General features: G+C 45.8%; 1 protein-coding gene across 3 annotated transcripts in view; it reads left to right on the top strand.

Annotated features, from left to right (window-relative positions):
- The window catches only part of adcy7 (adenylate cyclase 7), a 223,251-nt gene that overhangs the window by 188,704 nt on the left and 18,934 nt on the right, over positions 1-15,613 (top strand). For all 3 annotated transcript variants that reach the window (XM_070898024.1, XM_070898025.1, XM_070898026.1), the window contains exons 14-18: positions 2,115-2,184; positions 3,143-3,240; positions 3,334-3,418; positions 6,299-6,430; positions 12,380-12,454. In XM_070898024.1, the coding sequence (XP_070754125.1) occupies positions 2,115-2,184; positions 3,143-3,240; positions 3,334-3,418; positions 6,299-6,430; positions 12,380-12,454 (460 nt within the window). The remainder of the gene's footprint in view (positions 1-2,114; positions 2,185-3,142; positions 3,241-3,333; positions 3,419-6,298; positions 6,431-12,379; positions 12,455-15,613) is intronic.

Below are 15,613 nucleotides of genomic sequence, written 5' to 3'. Positions count from 1 at the left end.
CGCCGAAAAAACTGTTGCCACTTTGGCCGCTGTCCAGCCTCTTCACTGCAGTCGCGCAGCATGGCCAGTCGAGTCGGGAGTGGAGCCAGCGGTTCTGCACTGGAAAATGAGCCGGGACGTCTGCACGTGCGCAGTGGAGTCCGCTGGTGATGTCCGCGCATGAGCAGTGGCGCTGCGAGTCTGCAACAAAAGTCTTCGATTGATGTAGGTCTCTCAGTTTCAGAGCGTGGCGATGTTCTTCCTCTCTCTGTTGCTGGGCTCCTTTAGGTAAAATTCTCTGCATTTATTCTGCCTCCTTTGTTGAGCTAGGGGTGGGCAGGGGAACTGATGGTGCTCCTGCCTGTCAGTGATTTCTATCAGTTCTCCTGCCCGCTCCTAGCCCTGGCTGAGTGGCCTCCAGGCTGTACTCAAAGAAAACCCAAAGGAAACCCTTTGAGCATGGCTCCTTACTGAGAGTGTGGGACTGCTGAGTTTACCCTATAGTTTTATGACAGAGTATCTTGGTGAATTTGTTTGTACATTAAGATAAAGGCTGAGGAGTGGAATATATTTTTCCTTTATGGAACTGGTTGCACTTACTACTGTCGGGTTGAGCAAATGTTTTTTGCAATGTCGAGTTTCTATTTTTACGTAGCCTAGCATTCGAGGCTGGCTGAATGAGATTGCAGAACTTATGTTAATTAGAGGCAAAGTACAGGGGCTAGGGGTGGGTAGGAAAACTGATCGTGCTTCTGCCTGCCAGTGACTTCTATCAGTTTTCCTGCCCGCCCCTAGCCCTGGCCGAGTGGCCTCCCGCACCGGCTGGCCTGCTGCCTTCCTGGGCCCAGTTTGAAGATGAAGGTAGGACTTCAATTTTTTATTTCTTATTGACTTGTTAGTACTTTTTGTTTGAAAACATTGTTATGGGTAAGGCTTGGTTGGTTTAGGTGCAGGTCCTCTCTGCTTCCCTCCCCTATCCCAGACCGAATGGCCTCCGATGTACCTACCTGTGCCGATTTCTTTAACTCTCTGCAAGGGTTTTCTCAAGTGGCCACATACGCTGGCCTAAGTAGAAATTGAGTAACTATTAGCTGGCCAAAGTTGCCTAAATGGGCAGAACCTGCGTAGGTGGCTGGTAACGCCCCCTTTTGAGAAAAAAACCCAACCTTAAAACAAAACGTAACTAAGTGAGTTACGCTGGTGCAAATTGATTGGGGAAACTGGGGATTTTTAAGTTACGCCAGAAAAAGCAGGTTACTCCAAAACAAACGGAGCTACTCCTGGCCAAAATTGAGCCCTAAATGTGGAATGGGAATTTGTAAATGGTTGCATGTTTGAGGTTGGAAAATGATTAGTTGTCAACAACTTCCCTGTTTTAAACTTTGGTCATTGGTTTAACTAACATTAAAGTAATTCAAAACAGAAAGATGAGATGCAGGAACAGTCAGTGGCTCAGGAGAGACCAATCTGAGTCATATATATCAAGAAGGTTTAATCTGTGCCTAATATGTAGATCTCAGCCATGGCAATGTTGGTTAACCTTTGATTATAGGTAGAATGTCCATGGTTTTTCTCCTGATTTCCTGCCGTAATTTCAGTGCGAAATGGCTTAAATGGCCATCTGTTTCTTGGGGGTTTCCACTTATCTTCTGCTGAAGTTACGGCGGGAGATCAGGAGAACCTTCACGGAAACTTACCTCAAATGTCTCCCAGGTGGAAGAGGGTGGGTAAAAAAAACTTAATTCAAGGTTCCTGTTTGAAATTGCAGTCTAATGACCCCAGTTGAATTTTCAGGTATGTGGACATTAGGTGAGATAGGATTGGGTTTTATTATGATGCCCATGATAGAGATGCTGCTGCCTTGATAGAATAGCCTAGTTTCTAGACTCGCATGAAGAGCAGCCACTTTGCTAAAATACAGAAGGGCTTTTAGTCCCTATGGAATATTGCTGCATGATACCACCTTCAGGAGAGGAGAGGAGATATAGGGAGATAGAAAGCAGATCTTTGAATGTAAACACTAGGGTTCATTTTAGAGATAATAATCTGATTTGATTGCTTGCAGCAATTTGGCTATATGCGCAATATATCTATAAACCGTTGGCTCATGCTTGCAACATTTTTTCCTTTTACAGACAATGGGTTAAATGTGGTGTCTTTTCCCGCATGCTGTTGTCTTTCAGTGAAAAGGGACTAGAAAAACAAGTAAGTACACTAATATGTGCACTCTGAGAAATCATGGTTGAGGTCTGTTATCGTAGCCCTTGGATCCCAGCAGGTTTGAGAAAACTCGTATCTCCCTGGGAACTGGTTTTGTTTCGGTTCAGTTTATGCACTGTGATGCTGCAAAACAGTGCAGTATTAAAGCTAGTCAACATCAGCAATAATTTTTATTCTGTAATAATACAAAGCAACAAACATAACAATTTTACAGAAAATAACAATATTTTGAACACTCTACTAGTGCTCATCATGATCATTCTTTTATTCTTGGTTTTTCCTCTTCACAAAAAAAGCAAGTGTCCAATCTTTGATGAATTTTCACTGTCAAAACCAGTCTACTCTGCAGTAAATATCAGTGCATCACTCAGGAATTAAAAATTCATACTTTTTACAAAATCTATGAAGCCATGTTTTTATTGTTTAACTGTTTAAAGCTCGTAGTAATTCCGCGGGATAAGGGATTATTGTAGGATTTAAATGAAGATGCACGACAAATAAATAGGTGAAATTTAGTTAACTGAATATCATTCAGTAACAGAAGAACCTTTAAGAATTAAGAGATTAAAGCTAATCTTTTTGTTATGGAAAGTTTTGAAACTGAATTAAAACTATTTTGTATAAATACAGCTCCAATCCTGTTCATTGCTTGAACTCTCTTCGCAAACCCCTCTACCTTGCTACATCTTATCCCCAAAAGCCTCCTCTAAAACCTATCTCTTCAATCTCACCCTTTCTGATGACTTCTCCGAACTGCTGTTTCCTAACCTCTCACCCTTTGTCAACCTCTATTTAAAAATGTTACTTGGATGTAAGTTTTTATGAAACTGTACTCGTATGTGATTCACCATGTTCAAAAAAAGGGAAGAAAAATTGGAGGGCAAAAAATGTAATTGTTGTTTTCATCATTTCCTGCAATGGCTGCCTTGTTCCTTTCTTCCAGTATCGTTCAGTCAGTCTTCCTTCCTTGAAGTATTATGTTGGTTGTGCCACTTTGATATTCCTTTGCATATTTGTGATCCACATGCTTGTTATGCCACAGTAAGTACTGCATTTGCGAATCTTAATCAGCTTTAAATTTAAAACATTTTATAACCTGATTGCACCTTCAACCAAGTATGCTTTTCTCAATAGCAATATTCAGCTGGGAATATCATTTGGAACTGCTGCCATTATTCTTCTGATCACTCTCTTCATTTGTTTTGCTGGTCATCTAAAGGTGAGTTGAAAAAAAAATATTGTAGCCAAGAAAATCTGTTGATTTATTATCTACATTTTCTGCTGTCATCAATTGCTGATTTTTTGCAACTTTGGTTTAAAATATTTCAAAACTTTATACGCTGTACAGGTACCAATTCTGTGCCTGTTATACATAGAAATTATAATACAGAAAAAAGTAGCCCGTGTCAGTGTTTTCCCTCTATGCAAATAAATAGTTCTAATCACATTTACCCACATTGTTCGCATATCCCTTCATCCACTTTTTCCTTTCATCCAATTATCTAGTGTAATCTTGACACAGTTTCTGCCTCAACCACTAATATTGGAAGTGAATTCCACAGCCTCACAATTTTCTGTGTAAAGATATTTCTCCTGCTTTCTGTTCTAAATTTCTTGCATTTAATCTTGTCTCTATGGTCCCTCATTCTTGGCCCATCAACCACTGGAAACAGTCTGCTTCTATCTATCCTGACCTATACTTTCATCATTTTAAATACGTCTATCATATTTCCCCGTAATCTGTGGTGTTCTAACGATAAAAGACCCAATTTTTCAAGTCTCTATTTGTATTTTCTCATACTAGGCAGCACCCTCTCTAAAGCATCACTATTTTTGTGAAAGTGTGCAGCCCAATCCTACACACAGTACTATACCTGAGGTCTTATTAAGATTGTATATAGGCTTATTATTACACCTTGGCTTTTATATTTTATACCTCAAGAATTCCATTAGCTGTTTTATGGCCTTGAGATAAAGGCCGTATATAAATCCATGATGATACAACTGCTACAATTACCCGTACCATCATCACTACCACCATCAACACAATTATCACCTCTACCTCATTTTCTTAAAAGACTGGAATACCATTCTGCTGTATTCTGAACCACTTTAATCATTAGCTAGTAAGTGCTAATGTTTCCTCAAATTTGAACTTGTGGAAACAAATTTCCTAAATGTGATACTTAAACATTTAGGGCCCAAGTTTCCACATGATAAAAAAAACGGGCACCCCTCCGAGCTGGGCGCCCGTTTTTCGCGCCTAAAACGGCGCCGGAAAAAAAAACAAGCGATTCTGGAGCGCTTTGCAGCTCCTTGTCTGCTTGGTGCGGCGCCCAGGGGGGCGGAGCCTACACTCGCGCCGATTTTGTAAGTGGGAGGGGGCGGGTACTATTTAAATTAGTTTTTTTTCCTGCCGGCAACGCTGCACGTGCACGTTGGAGCGTTCGCGCATGCTCAGTGTGAAAAAAACATTGGCACTCGGCCATTTTTGTAGTTCTTTGTAGTTCTTTGTAGCTGTTTAGTTTTTGAAAATTTTTTTATAAAAGTACATTGCCATCAGCACAGAGGCTTCTTGTAGCAGTGAGAAGGGTGCAAGAAGCCTCAGAAAGTTGAGGCAGCCGTTTCCCGACAACCTCCCCCTTTTGCCGTCGGGAAATGGCTCCTCAATTTCTGAGGCTTCCTGCAGCCTTCTCTCTTTCCCGCCAGCCATCTGGAATGGCTCCATTCCATTCCCCCCCCCCCCACCCGCGTTCGGTCGGCTCCCTCCCTCCCGCCCGCGTTCGGTCGGCTCCCTCCCCTCCCGCCCGCGTTCGGTCGGCTCCCTCCCTCCCGCCCGCGTTCGGTCGGCTCCCTCCCTCCCGCCCGCGTTCGGTCGGCTCCCTCCCTCCCGCCCGCGTTCGGTCGGCTCCCTCCCCTTCCCTCCCGCCCGCGTTCGGTCGGTTCCCTCCCCCCTCCGCCCGCGTTCGGTCGGTTCCCTCCCCCCTCCGCCCGCGTTCGGTCGGTTCCCTCCCCCCTCCGCCCGCGTTCGGTCGGTTCCCTCCCCCCTCCGCCCGCGTTCGGTCGGTTCCCTCCCCCCTCCGCCCGCGTTCGGTCGGTTCCCTCCCCCCTCCGCCCGCGTTCGGTCGGTTCCCTCCCCCCTCCGCCCGCGTTCGGTCGGTTCCCTCCCCCCTCCGCCCGCGTTCGGTCGGCTCCCTCCCCCCCGCCCGCGTTCGGTCGGCTCCCTCCCCTTCCCTCCCGCCCGCGTTCGGTCGGTTCCCTCCCCCCTCCGCCCGCGTTCGGTCGGTTCCCTCCCCCCTCCGCCCGCGTTCGGTCGGCTCCCTCCCCTTCCCTCCCGCCCCCGCCCGCGTTCAGTCGGTTCCCTCCCCCCTCCGCCCGCGTTCGGTCGGCTCACTCCTCCTCCCCTCCACCCCCCCCCCCGCCCGCGTTCGGTCGGCTCCCTCGTTTTGTGAGGCTTGCTGCACCATTCTTCCTGGCTGAAGCACTTTCACACAGGTAGGAAGATGATTTATTTAATCTTTTCTTTGCTTATAAATGTTTATTCAGGTTGGATTTATTTATATAATATTTGCATAAGTATAAATAAGGATTGATTGTAGAATTTAATGAGTTCCCTTCCCCCCCCCCCCCTCCCCCCCACCTCGTTCTGGATGCCTGATTTGTAACCTGCGCCTGATTTTTTAATGTGTAGAACAGGTTTTTTCAGTTCTACAAAAATCTTCACTTGCTCCATTCTACTTTAGTTTGGAGTACATTTTCACTGTGGAAACTTTCAAATCAGGCGTCAGTGGCCGGACACGCCCCCTTTTGAAGAAAAAATTCTGTTCCAAAGTAGAACTGTTCTACCTGACTAGAACTGCAGAAAAAAAAATGTGGAGAATTGCGAATTCTAAGATAGTCCGTTCTCCACCAGTTGCTCCTAAAAAATCAGGCGCAAATCATGTGGAAACTTGGGCCCTTAAACTTGAGAAATATAATGAAGCTACCTTAACACTGGTTATTTTTGAATTTTTATTTGGCTCAGTGAAAATTTTGCAAAAGAAATTGCTAAAAATGTGACAAAATTTCACCTTACACCTCTCTTCTGTTTCTCACAAAGCACTGGATGAACAGCTCATGTTCAAACTTGTTCTTTGCCATCTCTGAAACTGTTACAAAGAAACCGATAGTACGGCTACCACTGATTCTTGTTGCCATAACAACTGTATTGGTCATTTCCGTCTTGAACTTGGTGAGTAATTGTAATGTAACTGTTATGTATGGAGAAAGAGTCAGACTGAATACTGTGAGCTCAAAGTAAAGTGTGACCGTAGTCTTTTATTGCAGGTCTCCAGAATGCTTCTCCAACCTGTGAGGCCTCCTTAAATACCCATGCTCCCAAGGGATTATGGAATCCCTTGGGACTCCAGGGGATGAGCCCCTTTGGTGGCTATACAGAGTAATTACAAGTTTACATATATAACAACGTTCCCCCCCCCGCCAAAGTCAATAGTGTAACTATTTACAATGTGAGTCGATCTGGGGCTCTTCTTGCCCTGGTTGATCGTCTCGGTGTGAAAGCTGATATTGTTGAATCATTTGTTGGGCCCTCGCTGGGCTTGCAGCTGGCCTTGCTGGGCTGCCTGGTGTGTTGGGTCCTGCTGGGCTGCTGTGGATGATGAGCTCTGCTTCGTGGTCAACTGTGGTGCCGGTTGCCACTGGTGTGTATGTTGGAAGATCAAAAAAGGTAGGGTCCAAGGTGGGTTGCTCAGGATAGTCCGTGAATCTGAGTTTGATTTGGTCCAAGTGTTTCCGGTGAATGAGTCCATTTGAAAGTTTGACCCGAAACACTCTGCTCCCCTCTTTGGCCACGACAGTGCCGGGAAGCCACTTGGGACCCTGTCCATAATTCAATACAAATACAGGATCATTGATTTCAATCTCGCGTGACACATTTGCGCTATCATGATATATACTTTGTTGAAGCCGCCTGTTCTCCACCTGTTCATGTAGATCAGGGTGAATTAACGAGAACCTTGTCTTAAGTGCTCTTATCATGAGCAGTTCAGCAGGTGGGATCCCAGTGAGTGAGTGGGGTCCCATGCGGTAGCTAAGCAGGACTCGGGATAGGCGAGTCTGCAGTGAGCCTTCAATTATCCTCTTCAAGCCTTGCTTGATGGTTTGCACTGCTCTCTCTGTCTGACCATTGGATGCTGGTTTAAACGGGGCAGATGTGACATACTTGATCCTGTTACAGGTCATGAATTCTTTGAACTTAGCACTGGTAAAACATGGCACATTGTCACTCACCAGGACAATAGGGTAGGCCGTGTGTGGCAAACATGGCCCGCAGACTTTCAGTAGTGGCAGCAGACGTGCTAGCAGACATTATCTCACATTCAATCGTGAGACTACGCATCTACAACCACAAGGAACATTTTACCCAAGAACGTGCCTACATAGTCGACGTGTAGCCTAGACCACGGCTTGGAGGGCCAAGACTATAAGCTTAGTGGCGCCTCCCTGGGTACATTGCTTAACTGCGAGCATGTATTACATCTGTGAACGCAGGACTCTAAGTCTGCATTGATACCGGGCCACCACACGTGGGAACTGGTTATCGCTTTCATTATTACGATGCCGGTTGGGTCCTGTGGAGGTCATTGATGAAGGTGTCACTGCCCTTCTTGGGAACCACTATTCGATTACCCCACAGAAGGCAGTCTGCCTGTATAGACATTTCATCTTTGCGCCACTGGAACGACTTTATCTCTTCCTGCATTTCCACTGGGACACTGGACCAGCTCCCATGAAGCACACAGTTTTTGACTAGGGACAATAAGGGGTCCTGGCTCATCCAGGTTTTGATCTGCCGGGCAGTGACGGGTGATTGCTCACTCTGAAATGCTTCCAATAACCTTGGCTAAATCTGCGGGCTGCGCCATTTCCAACCCCGTGGTGGGCAATGGCAGCTTACTGAGAGCATCGGTGCAGTTCTCTGTGGCGGATGGCATAGTTGTGTGTGGACAAGGTGAGCACCCATCTCTGGATGCCAGCCGATGCGTTGGTATTTATCCCTTTACTCTCGGAATACAGGTATATGAGTGGCTTATGATCAGTTTCCAATTCGAATTTTAGCCCAAACAGATATTGATGCATTTTCTTTACCCCATAGATACACGCTAACACTTCTTTCTCAATCATGCTGTAGGCTCTCACAGCCTTAGACAGACTCCTGGATGCATAAGCAACCGGTTGCAGTTTCCCGAAATCGCTTGTTGCAATGCACACCTGACGCCATATGACGACGCATCACATGCTAGTACCAAATGCTTACATGGATCATACAACACAAGCAATTTGTTTGAGCATAACAATTTTCTCGCTTTTACAAAGGTATTTTCTTGGCTTTTGCCCTAAACCCATTAGTCCCATTTTCGTAGTAAGACATGCAGTGGTTCAAGCAGTGTGCTGAGACCCGGTAAGAAGTTAGCAAAGTAGTTCAGGAGTCCCAAAAATAACCGCAGCTCCGTCGCATTCTGTGGCCTCGGTGCGTTCTCGATTGCCTCCGTCTTCGAATCGGTGGGCCTGATGCCGTCCGCCGCGATCCTCCTCCCTAAGAACTCTACTTCAGGCGCCAGGAAAACACACATCGAGTGTTTTAACCTGAGCCGCACGCGGTTGAGTCGACTAAGAACCTCCTCCAGATTCTGCAGATGCTCGACTGTGTCCCGACCTGTGACCAAGATGTCATCCTGGAAAACCATGGTGCATGGGACCGACTTCAGTAAGCTTTCCATGTTTTCCTGGAATATCACCGCCGCTGATCGAATTCCAAATGGGCACCTGTTATAAATGTGCGTGTTGATGAAGGTGAGGCCCTTCGATGATTCCTCCAGTTCCTGCGTCAGGTAGGCTGAAGTAAATTCCAGCTTTATGAACGTCTTTCCTCTCGCCAGCGTTGCAAAGAGGTTGTCGGCCTTTGGTAGTGGGTATTGGTCCGGCAGGGAGAAACGATTGATAGTTACTTTGTAATCGCCACAGATTCTGATGGTACCGTCTCCCTTGAGGACAGGAACGATCGGGCTGGCCCACTCATTGAACTCGATCAGTGAAATGATGCCCTCTCTTTGCAGCCGGTCTAGCTCGATCGCTCCCTTTTCTCTCATCATGTACGGTACTGCTCTCGCCTTATGATGGATGGGTCGCGCCCCCGGAATTAGGTGGATCTGCACGTTAGCTCCTTGGAATTTCCCGATGCCTGGTTCGAATAGCAAAGGGAACTTGTTTAAGACCTGGGCACACAAAGTGTTGTCAGCGGGCGATAGCGCTCGGATGTCGTCCCAGTTCCAACGTATCTTTCCCAGCCAGCTCCTGCCGAGCAGCGTGTGCACCGCTCCATCGTAGGAGACCTTTACAGTAGCACTGCCGATTACGGGAATCAGTTCTTTTGTATAAGTTCATAATTTTGTACGAATTGGAGTTAAGACTGGCCTTGAGGCCTTGTTGCACCACAATCTTTCGAAAGTCTTTTTGCCCATGATGGACGGCTCGCGCCCGTGTCCAGCTCCATTGACACCGGGAGTCCATTTAGTTCAACATTCAGCATTATCAGGGGACAATTTGTGGTGAATGTGTGCACCCCAGGTACCTCTGCCTCCTCTATGTGAGGCTCTGGTTCGTCGTGATCCTCCATGGATCTGTCCTCCTCTGCAACATGGTGGTTTGCAAGTTTAACAGGCTTTGCAGCTCGCCTGCACATAAGTTGGAGGTGTCCCATTGTTCCACAACCCTTGCACACGTACACTTTGAATCGGCATGAATGGAAACGATGATCACCCCCGCAGCGCCAACAAGGTGTTAATGGCCTTGTATTCATCACCCTTGATGATGGACTCTGAGACATCTGTGGATGTGCAGCTGCAGGTATGTGTGACCTGCTCTGTACGTTGCGATTCGAAAACAACATCGCTATGTTCACGGTACTTGTAGAAGCACTTGTGTGCTGAGAGATTTGCTTAGTATTGTCACTGGTGGCAATGAACGCCTGGGCTATCGCTATGGCCTTACTCAAGGTTGGGGTCTCTACAGTCAAAAGTTTGCGAAGTATGGTTTCATGGCCAATGTCAAGTACGAAAAAGTCTCTGAGCATATGCTCCAAATGTCCTTCAAATTTGCAATGTCCTGCAAGGTGTCTTAGCTCGGCAACATAACTCGCCACTTCCTGGCTTTCAGATCTTTTGTAGGTGTAGAACTGGTAGCTTGCCATCAGAACGCTTTCCTTCGGGTTCCGATGCGCTCGGACCAGTGTGCACAAGTCATCGTACGATTTCTCTCTGGGTTTTGCTGGAGTGAGCAGATTCTTCATGAGGCCATACGTTGGTGCCCCACAGACGGTGAGGAGGATCGCCTTCATTTGGCAGCATTCTCTTCCCCTTCTAGCTCGTTGGCCTGAAGTATTGGTCGAGTCGCTCCACAAAAGTTTCCCAATCATCTCCCTCCGAGAATTTCTTCAGGATGCCCACTGTTCTCTGCATCTTTGGGTTCACTATCTGTATCTCATCGCCAATTGTTAAGTATGGAGAAAGAGTCAGACTGAACACTGTGGGCTCAAAGTAAAGTGTGACCGTAGTCTTTTATTGCAGGTCTCCAGAGTGTCTCTCCAACCTGTGAGGCCTCCTTAAATAACCTGTGCTCCCAAAGGATTATGGGATCCCTTGGGACTCCAGAGGATGAGCCCTTTGGTAGCTGTAAAGAGTAATTACAAGTTTAAATATATAACGGTAACCATGACAAATATTTCCAGAAGTGAATCTTTTTTAAACTGTATGTGAACTAAATTAAGGATACTGCATAATTGCTTCACTCTTTGAGTGATGTAAATTTGTAACTCAAAAGCCCCAAAGGGTGCAGTTTTTCCAGATGTCAGTAATGACACCTAAAACAGTAGTGCCATGTACCATCCATATTGATGGAGTTTGCTTGTTTCTGATGTAGTTATGACAATAATACTACTACATATAAAGATATAGCAAGTCCAGAATTTGAAGTGGATGGGAGAGGGTCATGTAACCATATTGAGGTAAATTTAAGTGAGGTAGGGGTGAATGGTGAAACATCAACCCCACCTGAGTGGTAGTGCCAATAGTTTATGAAGTTGGGAATGGATTTGTACACCTGGTATTAAAGATGAACTAAAGAAAGAGGCATTGGAAATGGGTCACATTACAGTGATCGTAATTTTGCTTGATAGACCCACAACTTACAATTGTGGTAAATACTCCTCTATTTACACTTTATTTTCTTTCTGGCATTTGAGATAGAAATTCTGATTGGTGAGTTTCCTGTAACATGCTCATTTTGTTCTCGGGATGTGGATGTCGTTGACAAGCCCATTGACGTTATTTGTCCAGCCCTCGTTGTCCTGAGAAGGTGGTCGTGGGGCTTTCTTGAACTGCTGCTGTCTTTACGATGGTAGTACTTACACAATGGTGTTGGGTAGGAAATTCTAGGATTTTGACCTAATGAAGATGAAGGAATGGCAGTGTATATCCAAGTAAGAATGTTGTATGACTTGGAGGTGATGGTGCTTATACTACATTCCTGCAGGTGGAGTTTAGTCCATTTACCAGCTAATATCTGTATCAATAAGTGTTCGTATGTGAAATTTGCCAATTGGCATTTCTACACATTCATGGCTATTTTTCTCCTGGACAATGTACTCTGGGTCATTGATTGCATCCAGTTTACACTGGGTACAAAACTGTAGCTGGAGGTGAAACTGCTGATGTGATTTTGTTTTTGAAACTTGAAGTCTGTATATTTAGTTTTTCGCTTAAGTGTTTAAATAAATGTCCAAACTCTTTGGGCTTTGATGCATAGCATGGAGCCTCATGCATCAAGTATAAATTAACGTTCCCAATAATCCAAAGCTACAGATACTAACAGATCTTGATGTTCAGATTTAGGATGTGTCCATGAATGAGGCACCATTACTAAAAACAGCTTTTTCCAATCTGCCAAGCAATTCAAATAGGACACATAGTTTTGGGCCACATTGCCAGGGCTTGTGGATCCTATGTGATCCATGGGCCATAGATTAGACACTTCAGGTTGAAATGTTATTTATTATCATATTTTAGGAGTGTGCAGTATCAGTGAAAACTATGTGCTATATTGAATATTGCTGGTTTCCTTTTAGCACTTCATACCAAGTGTCAATCAAACAATGCACAATAAGACAAGTACTTCAATGGATGGGAATTACTGCCTTCCCGTAAGTAGAGATAAATATTACTTTTTTATATATTTGTTCTTGCAAGTAAAACTGTTTATTAAACATTGATGCTCTATAAAGCAATGGTTGCATAAAATATTGAATGTTTTATTACAAGAATATGATGTGCAATATTTTCTTTTGTACTCAGCAGAAAGAGAAAAAGATTGACGTTGGTTAGGTTTTTTTTAGGACATGTTTATTCGCAACACCAAAATCTCTAATTGGTCCCCTTGGAGGACAAGTTCTGATTGCTGATTGGTCCCCTTGGAGGACAAGACACACCCAGCAGTTTCTCTGGAGTGTGTAATTAGATCCTCTCTGCCTATGTAATTAGATCCTCTCTGCCTACTTTGCAAAGTGTAATTTGAGCCATTCTAACTTCCTACTCCAGACAGAATAGAACTCACTTGAAACAGACATGGCTCAGCCTCGTGGGTTAAGATCTTCGCCCACCCACAAACAAGTTCCTGCCCCCACCGCCCAAGTTCCTGACCTACTCTGTTCCCCCCACCCCGCCCAAGTTCCTGACCACCTCTCTTCCCCGCCCCCGCCAAAGTTCCTGACCTATTCACCCTCCCCCCGCCCAAGTTCCTGACCTCCTCCCTCCCCGCCCAGGTTCCTGTTGACTTCCTCCCCCCTGCCCAAAGTTCATGACCTCCTTCTTCCCCCCCCCCCCTCCCCCCAGCCCAAGTTCCTGACCTCCTTCCCCCCCAGCCCAGGTTCCTGTTGACCTCCTCCTCCCCTCCCCACCTCCCTCCCTGCCCAGGTTCCTGACCTCCCTCCCCCCACTCGGTTCCTGACCTATCTTCCTCCCCCCCCCCACTCCAGCCCAAGTTCCCCCTCTTCTCCCCCCCACCCCACTCTCCGATTTACCTCTCTTCTCCTCCTCCCCTCCCCCCCTCTGATTCCCTCTCTATTCCCTTCCCCCCCCCCTCCTCCCCGATTCCCTCTCTTCCACTCTTTTCCCCCTCTCCCCTCCCACCACAGACTACAGGCAAAGGATGTCTTTAAATGTGGTTGCTTCCTAATGGGATCTGATCGCTGGTGGGGCTCCTAAGGATTTTGTTATTGAGTGTATTAACAATCTGGATCAGGGCATAAATAGCATGGTTATTAAATTCACTTTATGATATATTATAGAGTAGAGTCATGACTTTTGAAGAAGGAAACAGATTATAACTGGATTGGGATAGATTAGAGGTGGGCCCAAGACTGGCAAATGTTTTTCATTAGAGATAAATTATGCACATGAGTGTGCATTATTCAGGTAGAGGGTATACTCAAGTAGTCACAGGTTAGCGGTGATGTAGGGGGAGAGAGATTTACTTACTGCTCCCACTGGTGAAACAGCAAGAAGGAGCATAAGCATAGGGTCTACGAGACATTGACATATGCTTTGTGTGAAACACTTCAGGGCCAAACCAAAATCTTAATAGGAGATGGTGCTCAACGTGAAACAGGCGGGGATTGTGCCAAAGGGTTTCACCACCCAGTGTTCCATCCAATGTCTTGCATGTTCTGTGCTGACAGGATCCTGCCTGATGATTGGAAAATTACCCCATGCTTTTCAATCTTGATTTTTAATTGTTCGTTCTGCCCACTACCCTTCACCACTCCTTTAATGTGCAAAAGTCTCCAATTGATTCTTGAGCAGCAATTCAACTTTTGTTCAATATACATAACCTTTTTTCATGACTTTTCTGAGACTTTTGATTGAATCACTTACTTCATGGTATTAGTTTACATTAATGAAGTACATTGAATTACAAGTTTATCCTGAAAAGATATATTTCAGATATCCTTCTTTGTAAGTTAATACATTTCTAATTTTTTTAAATATTCGTTCATGGGATGTGGCCAGCATTTATTGCCCATCCTTAATTGCCCTTGAGAAGGTGATGGTGAGCCACCTTCTTGAACCTCTGCAGTCCACGTGGTGAAGGTACTCCCACAGTGCTGTTAGGGAGGGAGTTCCAGGATTTTGACCCAGCGACAGTGAAGGAACGGTGATATATTTCCAATCAGGATTGTGTGTAACTTGGAGGGGAACTTGCAAGTGATGGTGTTCCCATGTGCCTGCTGCCCTTATCCTTCTAGGTCGCGGGTTTGGGAGGTGCTGCCAAAGAAGCCCCTGATTCCCATTGAATTCAATTTTACTCGGGCTCCTTGATGCAACACTCAGTCAAATGCTGCCTTGATGTCCAGGGCAGTCACCCTCACCTCTGGAATTCAGCTCTTTTGTCCATGTTTGGGCCAAGGCTGTAATGAGGTCTGGAGCTGAGTGGTCCTGGCAGAACCCAAACTGAGCATCAGTGAGCAGGTTATTGGTGAGTATGTGCCGCTTGATGGCACTGTTGACGTCACCTTCAATCACTTTGATGATGATTGAGAGCAGACTGACGGGGTGGTAATTGGACGGATCTTTGTGGACAGGACATACCTGGGCAGTTTTCCACATTGTAGGATAGATGCCAATGTTGTAGCTGTGCTGGAACAGCTTGGCTCGAGGTGTGGCTAGTTCTGGAGCACAAGTCTTCAGCACGATAGCTGGGATGTTGTCGGGGCCCGTAGCCTTTGCTGTATCCAGTGCACTCAGCCATTTCTTAATATGACATGGAGTGAATCAAATTTGCTGAAGACTGGCTTCTGTGATGGCGGGGAGCTCATGAGGAGGCCGATTTATGGATTATCAACTAGGCACTTCTGGCTGAAGATGGTTGCAAATGCTTAAGCCTTGTCTTTTACACTTGCGTGCTGGGTTCCTCCATAATTAAGGATGGGGATATTTATGGAGCCTCCTCCTCCCAATAGTTATTTCATGGTCCACCGCCATTCATGACTGGATGTTGCAGGACTGCAGAGCTTTGATCTGATCTGTTGATTGTAGGATCGCTTAGCTCTGTCTATGGTATGGTGCTTCTGCTGTTTAGCATCTGTGTTGCAGCTTCCCCAGGTTGGCACCTTAATTTTAGGTGCGCCTGGTGCTGCTCCTGGCATACTCTTCTGCACTCCTAATTGTACCAGGGTTGGTCCTCTAGCTTGATGCTAATGGTAGAGTGAGGGATATGCCAGGCCATGATGTTACAGATTCTGGTGGAATACAATTCTGCTGCTACTAATGGCCCACAGCACCTCATGGATGCCCAGTTTTGAGCT

The sequence above is a fragment of the Pristiophorus japonicus genome, chromosome 13, assembly GCF_044704955.1.
Source record: "Pristiophorus japonicus isolate sPriJap1 chromosome 13, sPriJap1.hap1, whole genome shotgun sequence".
Taxonomy (NCBI): Eukaryota; Metazoa; Chordata; class Chondrichthyes; family Pristiophoridae; genus Pristiophorus; species Pristiophorus japonicus.
The sequence above is the reverse complement of the archived record's forward strand: the minus strand, read 5'-3'. Positions and strand labels throughout refer to the sequence as shown.